Source organism: Grammomys surdaster, unplaced genomic scaffold (assembly GCF_004785775.1).
Source record: "Grammomys surdaster isolate TR1022 unplaced genomic scaffold, NIH_TR_1.0 126051, whole genome shotgun sequence".
In the NCBI taxonomy this organism is placed as follows: Eukaryota; Metazoa; Chordata; class Mammalia; order Rodentia; family Muridae; genus Grammomys; species Grammomys surdaster.
The window spans coordinates 5781798-5798873 of NW_021620862.1; the positions used below are offsets into that span (position 1 = coordinate 5781798).

Genomic DNA, 17076 nt, shown 5'->3' on the forward strand with positions numbered 1-17076 from the left:
GGGGTTGTTGTGGAGGTTGTTGTGGGGGTTGTTATGGGGGTTGTTGTGGGGGTTGTTGTGGAGGTTGTTGTGGGGGTTGTGGAAGTTGTTGTGGGGGTTGTTGTGGGGGTTGTTGTGGAAGTTGTTGTGGGGTTGTGGTGGGGGTTGATGTGGGGGGTTATTGTGGAGGTTGTTGTGGGGGTTGATGTGGGGGGTTGTTTTGGTTTTGCTTTGGTTTTGCTTCCCACTTTCCAAGGCATGAGTTGCTGTTCTTCCATTATTCTAGTAAACCTCCTAAATTGCCTATTGCACTTTCTAGCATAGAGTTTGAAGGAGATTACCTGGCCTTTTAATACCTAGGTTTGCTCATCTGACAAATAGTTGGAAGTTATGGTCCTAGTATCATAAAGTGGTTTGAATATTTAAAGGAATTGTAGAATGCCTTTGAGAACTTTGGTCTGTTTTCTGACTGTGTTGGTTATCTTCTCTTGAGGTCTAGCTCCGTCTCTTATCTGCCAGTGTGACTTCACCGAAATGCTGCTGTCCTTGCTCCTTACTTCCTAGCCTTCCACTCATAGTAATGTGAACCACAGCACCTTCTGTGGAATTGTTGAATCCCATTACTGTTGAGAAATGATAGTTTTTCTCTGTTAGAGGGAGAGCTAACAGTGAGCTCCCATTTAAAAGAAGTTCTTAATTTATACTGTATTATGTAACTCTCTTATTTCTTTCGTTCATTTTTTGTAACTATGACCATGTTTCCCAGTATTAACCATTCACTCATTTTATTATTAAAGTCATAGTAAAATTATGTTTCAATAGTAGCATCAAATCTTTGGTGTGTTCATGTTTCATGTCCATGATACGATGCTATGAAATACAAGTTCAGTAGCTCTGATTGTTAGGTGTTTAGATACTTAAGGAGAATTGAATCTTCATTATTCTTTATCCTACATCTGGTTATATTATGCATCTTCTTTATCATGTGTGACTTTCCCTGCAGTAAGCAGGTTCTGGTCCTTAACTAACCTCAAATACCATCCTTCTGGTCATCCTCTTCTGTCTTCTGATACTACTTTTTAAAAGAATGTTGAAAGACTGATGTTTAATTGCAGCCAAACCATCCACATTTAGGACAGAGGGAGGCTTGTGTTAAGTAGAATCACAGGTTTGACTTGGTATTGTGTCTACATATCATCTGTCTTCTCATTTCTTCCCCACACACATGTCCAGGGTTACCTTCAGAGTTCTCAGTTTTGCTACTAGTAGTCCTTGCCTCCAAGTTTATCTCTGCTCTTCTCCTACTTTTGTTCTTTGATTTGGGCTATTAAAATTATCTTTTTGGGTTTTTTTTTTGTTTGTTTGTTTTTGTTTTTCGAGACAGGGTTTCTCTGTGTAGTCCTGGCTGTCCTGGAACTCACTCTGTAGACCAGGCTGGCCTTGAACTCATAAATCCGCCTGCCTCTGCCTCCCAAGTGCTGGGATTAAAGGTGTGGGCCACCACTGCCCGGCTAAAAATTATCATTTCATTGTTTAAAATAACACCAAACTAGTCTCCTATTCACCATTTTTTCCTGAGATTGTTTTCTCTGTTTATTCACAATTCATGTGAACGCTGGAATTTTTATCAGGATGGGGAGATGGTAAGAGCAGGATGCCTTAAGTCAAGCTGTGTAGTTAATCCTGTGTAGGAATAGCTTTGGCATAAGGAAGAAGTTTATGTAACTCCAGTCATTCTGCTCTCCAGGAAAGAGAAGAACGAGGCAGAGCAGGGTGTGCTCAGCATTCTGTAGCTGTGATGGAAGAAGATGGTTGTTTGGGCTGCTTATACAGGGGATTTCAAAAGAACCCTAGAAAATACCAGTACAATGGTCTAAGCCTTTGTTTATCATACCTTCCTGTTTGTAAGAGTGGCCTTAGCAAGAGTGGCTTTAGGGTTTTCATCTGTAGGGAAAAACTCAAGTGTAGAGGAAGGATTTGTGTAGTATGCCTCAAGACCCATAAAGAGACACATATTTTTAAGGAAATAAAGGACACCATGACAAGAGGATATAGGAAAGGCATTCTCATATTTAAATTGCAGTAGAAAAATAACATAATCTCTTCTTCTGTGAAAGTCCATGTCTCTTCTACCTTTCCTTTTCACTCGGCTCCAGACACGTCCCTAATACTGGTGAGTTCACATGAGGCCCAGCCTCACATTCTGTGTAGCCAACCAGATGAGGACAAATAGAAATTAAAGTTCTAGTATCTGAAGTTTAGACATGGAAGAAGATACTCGATCCATAATCTAGCCTTCTATTTACCTCATACTGCTTTTCTTCCTCATATTCTGTCAAACAAGAGATTTGAGTTATCTCAACAGGCAGAGTTTAGGCAAAATTTTAGCCTCAAGTAAAATCTTACTGAAATGGAGCACTGTGTGTGTGCAATGAAGACTCGAGCCCTAGACCTCATCTGAGCACTTGTTTCCTTACTGCTTCTATCCGACAGTCTTTCCTGGATATCAATGTATTTGAATGTATCAAAACAATGGCATTGTATATATGTCTGTATGCTATATGTTGGTACAGAGGGCCAGGAGGCTGTCCTGTGTATGAGTATGTGTAACGTGGTATTCTCTCTCTGTTGAAGCACTCTCCATCCTGTACTCCAGCTAGCAAAGGCAGACGTGTAAGAGACTCTCACACTGTGTGCTGTGCCAATACCTTCTGCCTGTGTCTTGTCCCTGCCTTTGGCTGCAGAGCCCTCAAGCATGCTCCATGTGTCATTGCACCACTGCATGCATGTGCTGCTGCTCTTGCCACCACTCCCTCCTCTCCTCTCTGCTCCCACCGTGGCTCTCTCTGTCCCTCCATCTTGGCTTTGGCACCAGAGCTTTAGGAATGTTCTTCATGTAAATTTATACAACTAAGCCACGAAAATAGTAAGATACCTTTTAAAAGTGTGCTTTCTAAGTTATTCAAATACAAGGTAAATGAGTTTCTCATAGAAAATCTGATACACGCAAATGTGTAGAGTGTTCAGGCCATTTGTAGACCTCATTGACTGGGTTTTACATAGATCAGTTCTGGAGAAATTGTGAGGTCAGTGTTTAATGGATGTCAAAGGAATTTCCCTAAATATCTTACACAGTTATAGATTTAGGAAAATAATGCTAATAATGACTTTAAAAAGATTCTTTCTATACATTATTAACACTGGAAACATCTTCCATTGCCAGTGCTAGCTCCATGCTTCTGGACCTCAAAGTGTTTGGCCACTTTCCAGGCCCTATGTGGCTCTGATGTGCTCCAGGTGGGGAATCAGTATGTGGAAAGGTCTCAGCTTTTATAAGCCAGCCTGTCCCAGCACCTGCCACACACGGAGATGCTTAACTGGATTTACATACAGTGTTAAACAGCACTAAAGGACATTCATTGGGAGATAAACATTGTAACTTTCAGCTGTCAACTTGATGACTAGCAAAAGCACCTTTATTTCGAAGTTCCTAGAGATGGAAAGTTGGAGATGAAGTACTTCTTGGTGAACATAAGAGGTAGTAGGATGGCCATTGATTCTTCTGTTCTTTCTGAACTGATAAAGGGTTCTTGTCACATAAGCATGAGTAACGCTAGCGTTACAGATCATTTATACCACCGTCAATACTAAGCAGCCCCCTCAGCTGTCAGTGTTGGACTCAGTGGGTTTATGAGTTCATGGCCTCTATTAGTAGAGGTCTATAAAAGATTTCTGCTTCTACAGATGTCTTGATTGTTTCGAAATTTATAGAGTTAAGCCATTAGATACTTATATCTATCAGATTAATCTTGACATATGGTAACTGTTTTGTAATGGGAAGGCTAGCATCTGTCTGCCCGTCTACTAGATTTGAATTATCAGCCTGTGAACTGAATGAATTTATGGTGCCTTGTTTTAATAAGGTTATAATTCAGAAGCAGTTTGTTTTATTGTTGATTTTTTAAAGTATTAGTTATATCTGATTAGTTAGCCATGTACAATGTGGGAGATTTGGCCACCTAGAACATTTCATTGACTCAAGAAATAAGAAAAAAAATTGAGGGAAGTAACTGCTCTGTGGTTTTTCCTCCTAATCCTGTATCTTTATATGACAGCATCTAAATATGCTGCCATTAACCAGAACCTGTCAGTATGGTAGTCTTGATTATCTCCTTTCCCAGCTTCCTTCAGTTCCTCCTTGGCTTACTAGGTGACTTTTTCCCTTTAATTTGTAAAGTAATATGTTCATAAAGACATAATTAAATGGGAACCTTTTAGTGGCATTGTAAGCTAGTCCCTGGTTGTAACGTTATTTCCATAGAACACAAATACTTACCATTCCTAATTGTGGCTTTGAGTCTAACATTGACATAGGATTTCGTATATATACCATGCTTTCAGATGGTTAAGTGCTTTTGGAAACTTAAAATTCTTTCCCTTGAAATAGCACAGAAATAAGTAAACGTCCTAGAGTTGGCCATTTCTGTGATACTAAGCCTCATTTGCAGGTTGAAGACTTAAAGTTCTATTAAATAATAAATTAAGTATACTACAAGAAAAATGTTAACAAATAGTATCGCTAATATATGGATACAAATGACTGGGGGGAGTTCCATCTGATTCTTTTAATACTGAAAGGCACAGACTGTCTCATTTCAGATTGTTCTTTAGAATTTGGAGCAGACCATAAAGAGCCAACGTATAGCTTAATTTCCTGTTACTTTTCCTAGAGTACAATTCTCTAGAGTCCATATTCAAGTCAAAATACTGAAAATAACTTTAGGAGAAGTTTCCATAAAGAAATTTCCAAAAATAATGTAACTACTAAGTTACACTATTTGTAAGTAGTAAGACTATATCTGAGACTATAACATTAAGTAATTTTTACTTGTTTCAGGGTAATACAATAGTATATTTATAATTTTCCAAATGAAATAATACTTCTATAATACTAGAAGTTGGTCATAAGCTCAGTTAACAGAAATAACTATTTCACTAAAAGGTTTGTGTTCTGAACACAAAACATTAGCTTCTTTATTTCAAGAATGCTTCTAGCTAAAAACAAATTTGATTTTTTTTAAAAAGTAGATTCTTTTATTTCAAATTATAGTTCCTGATGCAGGCAATATATTAGATGCAAGCTCTTTTTTTACTAAATTATAATTTATTATCTGTATTAAATATCAGTCTATTTTTACTTTAAAATAAATTGCGTGTGTAAGTGTTGCTGCCTCGGTGTCCCTGGCCACCTTGAGAGGTACAGAGTATTGGTGACGTAGAGTCAAGATGACACAGTCATGGCCATTGTCTTAGTTCTTGCTTATTGCAAAACTACGCTGTGTAATGTGAGGAATTCGTGGTGAAGTCATCTGAAAATCAGACAGCTGCCTGGTCCTGGAAAGAAAAATACTTTGATTTGATTACAGTACTTTAAAAATATATTGTGAGGATAATTTGCTAGAAAAATCTTAATACATTCAGAAGCCATTATGGACTTCTTGCATCACCCTGACATGCATTATGGACAAAAATCACAATAGTTAGCTTTTTTATTATGTACACAGATCATATATTGGAACTAGGAGAACAGGAACAAAACTGACAGTATAGTAAATGTCTTTTTTAGTTCCTACTCATTCGAATAAGTCATAGAAATATGTTTACTTAGAGAAAATGAGTTAACAAAAATAGAAAGGTGTTTTTATAAAAGTACTCTTTCTCAGTGGATTATAATTTTAAAATATTGAGTAAATTTTTTACACTGTTAGATTTAGATTTGCTTCCAAGATCTGTCTTTAAACTGTATCAGAATACTCCATCCATTAGTATTATGTGTTACTTGTTAGCTATTCACTTTTTTATTGTTGTTTTTATAATTATCAAGATAACTATTAAATTGGTAAGTAGCTCTGCTCTTATGGGCATCATATTTACTGGCTTTTACTAAATTAGTAACTCAATTAACTACTTAGACTTAATGCTATAAATATCTTCAGTCCATGGATTAAATACAGAAATGATGATTACATTTTTAAAAGTTTTTAGTGTGCTCTGTGTAAAAATGTTATTCATGTTTGTATATATGAATTATTGTCAGCTAATCTTAAAATCAATTTTAGGCCTCTTTAATTCTAGTGTATTTAATGAATATCCTGAAATTTCAGTTAAGTGCTTTTAATGGTAAGAATAAACCATTAATTACAAATGCATGGTAAGGATTAAGATATAATTATAGTTAATTGTAGTTAAAATGAAAACCACAGTTGTGTTGGTGATAATTAAAGCCCTGGTGAGGAGAGTATGTGACATGTTTTCCTCATCTGCCTTGTTAGGCTGTGTTTGAGAAACTATTCATACTGGCAGCAATCCCAAGATGATGTGACGCCACAGTGTCTTTATTTCCTTAGCTTCTGCTTTTAATAAAATCTTTTAAAAGATTTAAGTTTGATGTTCAAAAATTTTTTTGCCATGAATGTCTTCATGTTTAATTATGCTTTTTGTTTTCTTTCTTGCATTTATTAGAATTACACCTAGAAAAGTAGAGTGATAATTTTCAAACTCCATAGTGGTTTTTTTCAAAAATCAAAATGTTATTGTAAATGATATAGTTGGATTTTTTTTAATATTCTTGCCTAATGCTATTTCAGAATGCTATGTAGTTACTTAGTTTCTTTTGATTTTTTAATGAAGTTGAGTTTTAGTTGAAGGGCATACAGCTCTAAAAAGTGCAAATAGTGATTTTTGTTGTTCTATTTTAGTGAAGCTAACACTGGTTTGTCTTTCTAAAATATTACTGTAGTTTTTAATATAGCCTGGGTTTACTTGATGCAGCTAAGAAAGTAATTTTTATTTCCTCATTTTTGTTCTCTTTCATTGTCACTAATTAGTGAAAACTAGTTAAGGAGAAACAACAAGTTAATACATGGCAGAAATTCTTCAAAAGAAAAAGATTTCTGTTAAAGGGTTCAAGAATTCTGAGTTAGCAATCACACATTAAACTGATAATGGGCCTTTTTCTTTCTCTAGTTGCTCACTGCCATGTCACATTTTTATGGGCTCATAAACCATGCTGATAAATCCTTTAACACCTGACTCTGGTGTCATTGGTGGAACAGAGAACCCTGCTTTAAACTGCCCGCTGTGTGAGAGAAGCTCCTGCTCACCACAGACGAGAAGGTGGTGCAGCTGCATGCTTCTGACTCTGTGCTGGACACTATAGCACTGCGCTCGCCTCTGTTAGCCCACATACCCAGAAGTCAGGGAATAGGTCTGCTGTAAAATTGGGTCAGTATTAGTGAAAAACACAAACTATCTGCTCTTGACTATAGAGATATTGAAGTCACAAGACCTAGATGTAAAAGTCATTTGAACTATTTATTCCTATTCACAAAATTACCTTTATCCAGGGTTCTTTGTCTTATTGTTGAGTATTAAGGCTCCAGGCTTTCATGACATCTCAAAAAAAATTTACTTATTCTTAAAATAATGCAGTTTTCAGTGTGTAACAAATATCCACTTGAACACTCCATAACAACTTGTGTGATTGAGTCATTTAAGGTTCTTATTGTAAAATATTTCAGAGCTGCTTTTTTACCTTGCAATTTATATTATTAGATAGACGATAGAATAAGGAGATGTAGGAAGTGAGAAACAGTCCTGTTTTATATAGCTAATAATATAATTTGATTACCTTCTCCTTAGCTGCCCCCACATTAAATTGTAAATGGGGCAAATTTGTCTTGAAACTCATTGAATTCTTTTACTCTCCTTCCTGTTCACAGTTCACTGTTAAAAATATAACTTGGCCTCTATGATTCTTATTGCTTTGAATGTTTCTGTCATGGCAGCACCTTGGTAGAACATAGAGGACTGGCCGTGCAATGAAGAGTTGGATTCAGACCTAACTCGCAACTCCTGAATGCATACCAATTTATGGAATCATCTGTACCACACATACAGAGCTGGTAGTTTGTATCCCTCAGCAGTTCCAGTTTTTAAAACCTAGAAATGAAAGACATAAGTAATTGTGTTGGTTATTTTCACCAAACCCTTACCTCATGGACTATTTGAATGGTGTCCTATGCCCACCACCCTTGGTGGATATACCCATAGAGGGCTGCTCCTGGTGTTTGCCATTCCTAGTCTATAACTCCTGCAAATTTAACAGATGATAACAATTCTCTATATTGACCAAAAGGTGACTGTTTTATATGAACAACATATCACAACTCCAGAACAGTTTTTATTCTGGTTTCATTTCTGTTTTTGTGATTTCAAAAACAAACAAACAAAAAAACAAAAGCCCAAAACCAATACCTGATCAAAAGCAATATAGGAAAAGATTTAGTTGGCTCACGAATCTCATCCATTATTTCAGGGAAGTCACAAAGCTGGTCACAGCACATCCATAGTCACTAGCAGAGAGAATAATACACTCATGATGCCTGCTTGCTCTCATCTAGGTTATTCTTGTCTTACATAGTTCAAGACACCCTGCCTAGGGAATGGTGCCGCCCAAAGTCTGCTGAGCCTTCCTATATCAGAACAGTCAGAAGAATCTTTCACGGATAAGCCTATAGGCCACTGATCTAGATAATTCTTCACTGAGACTCTCATTTTTAGTGACTCTTAAGTTGTAGCAAGTCGAATTTTAAAACTATCCACCACAGTATTCTAATCTAACTGCACATGAGCTAATAGTCCCAAATTGAGAAAACTTTTGTATACTTAGACATGGAATCCAAGTACCCAGAACCCTGATCAGCATGAAAAAGGGAACTGGAAAGTTAATGTCTGGGAAACTATTTCTGATCTCTCTAATCCTGATCACTTGTCATTCAACCTAAAGTTTTAAGAGGTTTTCTTTGTTCACTCAGTTCCATATGCAAGGGTCATTTTAGTATGTGTTCTGATCTACTTTGTTAATTCATATTCTCATGTCTGTACCTAGATCTTTCATCTGTTGTAATTTAGAAGGGGGTACATTGTCTATCCATGTTCCCTCTCCAGGAGTAACCATAGTAATAACAAGAGAAAGTTTAGTCCTTTTGTTAGGACATTGCTATTTTTCATATACTACATTCAAAACAAATTACCTAATCTTCCCAAATTATCTTCTTTAAACTCAATCCTAGGAACTTTGAAAATTATCAGATGGAACAATTGTCTATGAGTATGTTTTGTGCTTTTAACCCAAAGCATTTTCAGTTTCTAAGAGTGCTTACCTTTAAAGGGTGCATCTGACTATAGTATTTCTTCTGTTGTAAAATAAGAAGATTGACATGAGTGACGAACACAAAGCTCATCCTTGCCCTTTCAACTAACACCTTGAAAAGAACTAAATTTCACTGTCTAGGACAAAATCATGTCTAATCTATAGCATACATCTCTTATCTCACATATATGATTCTTGTGTGTGACATTTAAGTATTTTACATGGCGTACAGATGTATGGGGTAAGCCAGTGCTCACAGTAAAATATGAACTGCAAGCTTGGGGCTGGAGCTTCGGTTAACTGCTTAGGAATTGTTTGAATGCCTGCCTGTGCCCGTTGCTCATAGAGGGCCACTCCTTAAGTTTGTCACTACTCACTCATAACTCCCATACAGCTGCCAGATTATAGCAGTTCTCCATATTTAACAAAATGTAGTAAAGCCTAGTGCTTTTGCATAATGCCATCCTGAATGTGAATATTTAAACTGAGTTTTTTTTTTGATCTTCCTCAAGATTTGTTGTCATGATCATGTCTTAAAAGTTACATGTTGTTAAAAAGTGGTTTCTTGGGGTTCTTTTTTTCCCTGACTTATTTTCCTAGACTGATCCTGTTGACAACACTTACATACGGAACCCGAACATCAAGTTTTACATCCAGTCAAGGCCCACACCTCCTTCCACATCTAGTGAAGCTGAGCCAGTTAAGGTGCCTCCCTGGAGCAGCCTCGCTCCACAACTGGACACTTGGGTTCAGGAAAGGGCATTGAAAATTTTAAGTGAAATTTGTCTAATTAAGTACATTGTATGCTCATTAGATGTCATTTCTTTTTGATAATATAGAGAGAGATAGAAAATTACCACTCACATAAAATAGGCAAAAATAGGTAAATAGGTAAAGGTAGTTTTTAGTTAGAGAAGTGTGCAGATATATACTTACGTAAACATTCCATTCAAAATTTATGGAAACATTAGCATTATTAGATACAAACTGTAGGCACATGGCATTGAAAGTGCCATTCTTGATTTGTGATCTTTAATTCTTCTAATCGGTTTAATAAGTCATGCTATAACTAATCATTGCATCATAAACATAGCTTAGAAATAAAATTGTTACTACTGTAACAACTGAAGGACTGCGGCAGCTGGATAGTGTGTTCTAACTGCTCAGTTAGCCATGGGCGCTCATTCAACTAAACCATGCCTTCTAAGAGTCAAAAAGACTAGGTTAATAATTTATGTCAGCCAGTTACTTTAAGCAGCTCATTGGTCAGTTTTCTGCCCCAAAGATTACCTGACATTCTAAACGAATTGCACATTGAAGAGTAGCTTTAAGCCAAAGGTGTTAAGCAACGATCTCATTAGTCACCACTAGGAAGAGTGACATGTTGACATCATCTCTGTGGATTGCACTGCATCTGGGACACATTTCTTTCCATTATTTGTTTTGTTTTGTCTTTGGAAATCAACTGTGATTTAGAGCTTTACAAAACAATGATAACAAGAACTGCTGTAAGGGCATGCACAGCTCTCAGTGTATAACACTGCTGTTGTGGGGACTTCCCTGCTTCCAGCCCTTCACTGCTGAAGGGAGTGCTGAGGAGATGGTGATCCTAGTCTTCTTGCCTTCGCACATGGGCAGTGTGAGTCAAAGTAGTGTATTTTGTATATACCTTAAACCTTAACTCGTTGGATCGTCCCAAATTGTTTTCTCCAGTGCTTGGATCCATTTTCATCCCCACACCCCAGCAGTAGATGAGAGTTCCCCATTTCCCCACGTCCCTGCCAACCCTTGCTACAGTCAGATACTGACGTTTTCCCAGTTGGATGGCTGTGAAGTAACATTTTTGTATTAACTTGGATTTCTCCCCATTCTAATGGTATTTAATATTGTTTTATGTGTTCATTGGCTATTAATGATTTGTCTGTTGGTATCTTTTACCCATTCATTCTGTTAATTTTACTGTTTTGAGTTTTTTTTTAATGTTCTTTTTAAGTCTGAATATGAGTTCTTTGCTGAGCTGTGATTGCAAGCATTTTCTTGCATTCTGAGGATAACTTTTAAATTTTGTGTTCTTTTTGTTTTTCAAAACTTTTGGCCAGCTTTATCAGTCGTTTCCTATACAGCTTCTGCTTTTGTAGGGTTTTTTGGTTTTTTGGTTTTTGTTTTTTTTGTTTGTTTGGTTTTTCAAGACAGGGTCTCTCTGTGTAACCCTGGCTGTCCTGGAACTCACTCTGTAGACCAGGCTAGCCTCGAACTCAGAAATCCGCCTGCCTCTGCCTCCCAAGTGCTGGGATTAAAGGCGTGCACCACCACTGCCGGCGCTTTTTGTGGTTTTTAAAGTAGTTTTTCTTTATGAAAATACTATTTTTCTTCCATGTTTTCTTCTAAAGGTTTAAATTATTGCTTTTATATATTTAAGACTTTACAAACTGAAATGTATTGCTACATGGAGTGAAAAGTGGGATTTCAATATTTTTCCCATATAAACAACCGAGTCTCTTGTTTTGTTCCCAGCAGTGCTGTTTCTTTGCATGCTTGGGTCTGTCATGGCCTCCCTGTCCTGTGCTTACTCTTGAACCAATTCTACATTGTCTTCATCACTGCAGCCCTAAACAGTTCTGGTACTTGGTGTAGGGTACCACTCTTAGCCCACTGTGTTCTTTTCCTTCTTGACCCTCTAGTTTTGAATATCACTTCTGTTAGCGTGTCAAATTCTGTGTGACTCTTTATTGGAATTGAATTAAACTTATATATTTGCATGCGGAAAGTTGACATCTTCATGATATTGGGCATTTCCACTTGTGAACGTGGTACGCACGGAAGTTACTTCTTTTCATTCTTCAGTAGAGTTCCATTGCCTTTGACTGCTACTCTGTGTTGCTTGTTGATTTGTTCTGGCGCCCCAAATTTTGTGTTGTGTGTGAGTCAGATCCAGTTTAATGCAGTTTTTATGGGCATTGTTGATCTTTTATCCAGCACCTTTGCTTGAGTCTTTAATTTGAATAACTTCTCAAGGACTTTCTGTAGAACTCCAATGACAGTTTTGTTTGCTATTGTGTTTTATTATCTTTTACATACATTTTTTTCCATTGTTCCTCTTTTATCTTTTATATTTATCTTCTCAAATGTTAAAGTATAGATTGGGCTTACTACATTTTCAAGCTGTTCAAAAGTAAACAAAATTTAAATTGAATATAAGCTCACAATTCACAGAAAACTGAGACATTCAGTTAAATTCCATATTAGGATTATAATATATATGTGATCGTTTTTGAGGTTATGGATAGAAGCAGAGTACTACCCAAATTTCTCTTAATATTTTAGCATTCCATGATTTTATACAGGGCTTAAGTTGTTTTCCTTGTGTGCTTTCTTAGCATCCTAAAAGGAACTTACTGTCTTTTTGAACTTTTATTTTGCTAATTAAGCCTCCTCCCCTACATTAACTTCCAATAAAACCACTGGTTCTTTTTATTCAAAGAAACATATTATATAATACTTCATAAAGTGGACTTCATTCTACTTACAGTAAAAATATGGTTTATAACTAAACAAATTAAACTCATAATTCCAATAATATTAAATAACTTGACCCCTTTATTTAAAGTTATGTACAAGAATCCCACTAATCTCCATGTATGCAAATCTATGAAATTACATATGCATAATATATATTCTAAATATGGAAGTCCTCTAGGACTGGCAAGATGACTCCCCAGGTACTTTAATTGCTGGGCAAACCTGAACTGTCTCTGGGTATGCGAAACTTACGGTTCCACATCAGTTGGAGGAGAGAAGTAACTTTAGAGTTGCCCTCTGACCTCCCACGTGTTCATCTAACTCATACACACACGTCATGAGTGCACACAAACTCATACATAATACAAAATTGTTTAAAAGATTAATCTTCTAAATATTATCATCAATCTTGCTAAATATTCAGGTACTTTTAAGGATCAATGTGACAAATTCAAATGAATGAAAATATCTCCACTTTTATGTAAGTTATATGCTGTGATTCTTGTTTTCTTCTGTGCATTTTATTTTCTAATTTATTTATTTTTAAATTTCCAAATTGAAATGATTATAATTGAGAAAATACTTAATTTGTAAATATCATGATCTCAGATTTAAACTACAGTTCTGTGGAAGCTTGACCCTCAGGGAGATTGCACAGTGTCTCAATAGGCTTCTTGATGTGTTGTCTGGTTTTATTTATTCTGGTCTCTTTCTAGTTATTTTCTAAGTAAAGTGACATTCATTTCCTCTTTTGCCCGGGATTCAGATTGCAGACTGTGCTCCACTTCCTGTTCACACACCAACTTTAAGGAAAAAGGGATGCCCAGCTTCAACTGGTTTTCCACCTAAGGTACTTAGTTCCAAAACATGAGAGTGAATTGCTTCTACTTTGGATATTCACTGTGAGTTTTGTTGATTTCCTCAAAGTTATAAAATTTAAAATTTGGGAAGAAAACAAATTCTATAATGAATATAAATAGCATTCTGAGTGTTGGGAGGCATATTCAGTATTTAATTCTTAAATTCTGTTTTAAAGCCAATTAGAGGAACCTTCCAGGAACCCCTCATTTTGTTACCTAATAAAAAAGCATTGAAGTCCCTTATTAGAGAAGATGAATCCAAGTTTAATCAAACACTAAGAAAGAGAAATGTTTAGTAAGCAGTACAGGCAGACCCTCCGTGACGGGTCATCCTACATGACAAGGCATGAAGACCGAGCTCCTTGTCGAAGGCATGCGGAGACATTCTAGAAACTGGAAGAACATAAACTGAATAATCACAAATGAGAGAGGTCAGAGGCTCTGAAAAATAATTTTAAAAAGCATGAAAGAACATGTGCAAAACAAAAGAATCACTATGTGCCATTACATGAGACCAGACAGAGTATGAAGTTAAAATAAACATAATGTTTATTATGTCACATATAATAAACAGGTAGTGTCAGACAGGATAGATAAAGCAGTAATAAGAAAAGTAATCTAGTAGTAGGACATAGGACATAACTACTGAAGTCCATAAAAGGCATTAATAATAGAGTAAGGAGAACAGAGTAGGACAGTACGTCAGTCAGCAGTGAGGTGAGGATCTGAAGAGATACTGTCAGCATCTCCCTAATGTAGTAGGACCTTCAGTAGGAAAGGGGTGGAACTAAAGAAATAGGAAGGGTCTAGAATCATGGCTCTGAGGATAAGAGCACTGCTGTTCTCCGTGTCCGTTTCAGGCAGCTCACAACTGCCTGTAACTTCATCTCCAGAGTTCTGATCCCTCTTCTGATTTCCAGGACGCTTGACATATGCAGCTACACACAAACTCAATAAAAACAAATTCTCTTTAAAAAGAAATGATGGCCTGAAATATCTTCAAATTAGAGATGAAAACCTTGAGTAAAAGATAAAAGAAAACACTTAAAACATGCTCAAAACGTTTAAATGTTTCTCAAAAAAATATGCTTATTTAGATGATAGGAGTAACAACCAGTTGGTGACAGGAAAACTCAGAAATGAAATGTAGGCTGTAGCTGTAGCTGTAGCTCCTCCATTGAGGTGTTCACTGTGGAGCCTGCCTACCTGCACTCTTCCCCAGAGTGAAAGGCCAGAGGCAGCGGTGCGTGTCTGTGGTCTTAGCACTCCAGGGCAGGGGGAGGCAGAGACTCTGGAGGCTCGGGTCACCTGGCCTGGAGTACATAGGGCAACAACAGAGACACCAAGATGCTGCCTCAGCAAGATGCCAGAAGAGAGCTGTCCCTGCTGTCCACATGAGTCCTGCGGCACCTGCGCTACCTCTCCCCATAATAGAAAGTGTTTCTAAGGATGTGATTGAAAGGAAGATTTGAAATGATAAAGAATTCAGGAGAAAACGGAAACTAAAATACTTCAGAAACACAAGCTAAATCCCTACATTCTAGATCAGACAAGGGCTAAGAGATGCAAGATGAAAGTTTCTCATTTCTGTCAGTAACCAAGGAGGATGTAGAAAGCCTCAAGTAGATGGCTAGCAAAGATTGGCAGAAATGAGTCCCTGACAAGTCGAATGCAGCCAGAAACACACACTTATACTCAAGAAAAACTCATAAAATAAAAGTGAACTTGAAGCTGAAAGTACAGTCCAACGCGCAGTACACATGAGGTTGTCTCTGGAGTGTGTGCAGTGCGCGTGAGGTTGTCTCGAGTGTGTGCAGTGTGCGTGAGGTTGTCTCTGGAGCGTGTGCAGTGCACGTGAGGTTGTCTCTGGAGTGTGAGGACCCTTAGCTCCACATGGGCATGCAATAAGAACAGAAGAGCTGACTCTCCTGTCATGTGTTTTGCAGCGCAAGACTCATCAGTTTTTCGTGAAGTCTTTCACTGCCCCTACCAAGTGCCATCAATGTACCTCCTTGATGGTTGGTTTGATAAGACAGGGCTGTTCCTGTGAAGGTAAGAACAGCAGCCAGGAAAAGACAGCTCTTGGTTTATGATGGTACTGTCACTAACAGGGCACATGGGCTCTAAGCAGACATGGGGTTGACTTCCATCACTGCTGCCACACTGTGACTCTGAGCAAGAAGTGTGTAACAGAGGTGGTAGGAAACACTCAGTGGAATTGACTCTTATTCTACCTATAGTGAAAGCATTAGACTACAACTCCAAATGCTCCCTTCTGTATAGACCTTTTAGCCACTGAAACACATGGTTTCAGATGATTGGTAAAAAGATGCCGGACACAGGGCTGGGGGAATGGCTTAGTGAATGAGTGCTTACCACAGAAACAGAAGGACCAAAGTCTGGGTCTCCAGCACACGTGTAAAAGCCAGTGACTGGCTGTGGTCCCAACTCTCAGGAGGTAGAAATAGAAGAGCCTTGAGGGTACTGGGATGCTGGAACTGTTGAGCTCCAGGTTTGATGAGAGACTGGGCCTCAAAATCAAGTGGAGAGTGGCAGATGGAGGAAGATGCCTGACATCAGCCTTGGATTCCACATTATCACATACTGTGAACATGCAAACACATACCATACACATGCATGCATGCACACCACATGCTGATAGAGCGTTGAGTAGCTGAATGTCTGTTAGTAACTCTTGCAAGGGGTTTCAGGACTGATTGCAGTAGAGTAAAGAGCTAGAAAAAACCTCCAGGGAGCTCTTCTGTGGGAATCCTGCATTAAGTCAGCCATGGTATTCACAAGGTTGGAGTTGTTTGGTTTTTATCTATTTGGCTCTCACTTTGATCACTAATATTAAAGAGAATGATAATATAAATAATAAAAATACTTACTACTCAATGAACTTCTGAATGGCAAGCAACTGAATTTGTTTTCTCTAGTGAAAGATGGTTATTTAAAATAAAATAGAAAAAAAGCGTTTGTCTAACAGCACCATGCATGCACTTAGTGCCAGCAAATGTTTCTGTTGTTAAAATGAAATTTTATCTAATTTGTGTCCTTTTTTTCCCTCGAAAAGTCTGTGGGTTCTCATGTCATATAACTTGTGTGAACAAAGCTCCGACGGCTTGCCCGGTTCCTCCTGAGCAAACTAAAGGTCCACTTGGTATAGACCCCCAGAAGGGAGTAGGGACGGCCTATGAGGGCCATGTCAGGGTAAGTACCTCTGTTCATCACTCAGTAAGCACAGTGCCTGAGAGAAAATGTAATGGATCAAACTCATTTAAATAATATTTTAACTAGAGTCATGATTACATGGAAATGAATTCTAAAATGTCACAAACTGTATCTCAAGATTTGCAAATGTTGAAATCATCCTAGAGGAGTCTTCGGGCTCTGGTCTTACCTGAGAGGTGGACTGTGGAGATGTTGGCTGGCCAGCCTGAGTAACATGATGCAGTGTCACCTGAGTGTCAGTCCAGCCTGGGTAACGTGGTGCAGTGTCAC

At 37.6% G+C, this 17076-nt stretch overlaps 1 protein-coding gene across 2 annotated transcripts in view; it reads left to right on the forward strand.

Moving 5' to 3' along the window:
- Positions 1–17076, forward strand: part of Cdc42bpa (CDC42 binding protein kinase alpha) — a 214350-nt gene that overhangs the window by 168308 nt on the left and 28966 nt on the right. For both annotated transcript variants that reach the window (XM_028755205.1, XM_028755206.1), the window contains 3 exons: positions 13479–13562; positions 15519–15624; positions 16649–16785. In XM_028755205.1, the coding sequence (XP_028611038.1) occupies positions 13479–13562; positions 15519–15624; positions 16649–16785 (327 nt within the window). The remainder of the gene's footprint in view (positions 1–13478; positions 13563–15518; positions 15625–16648; positions 16786–17076) is intronic.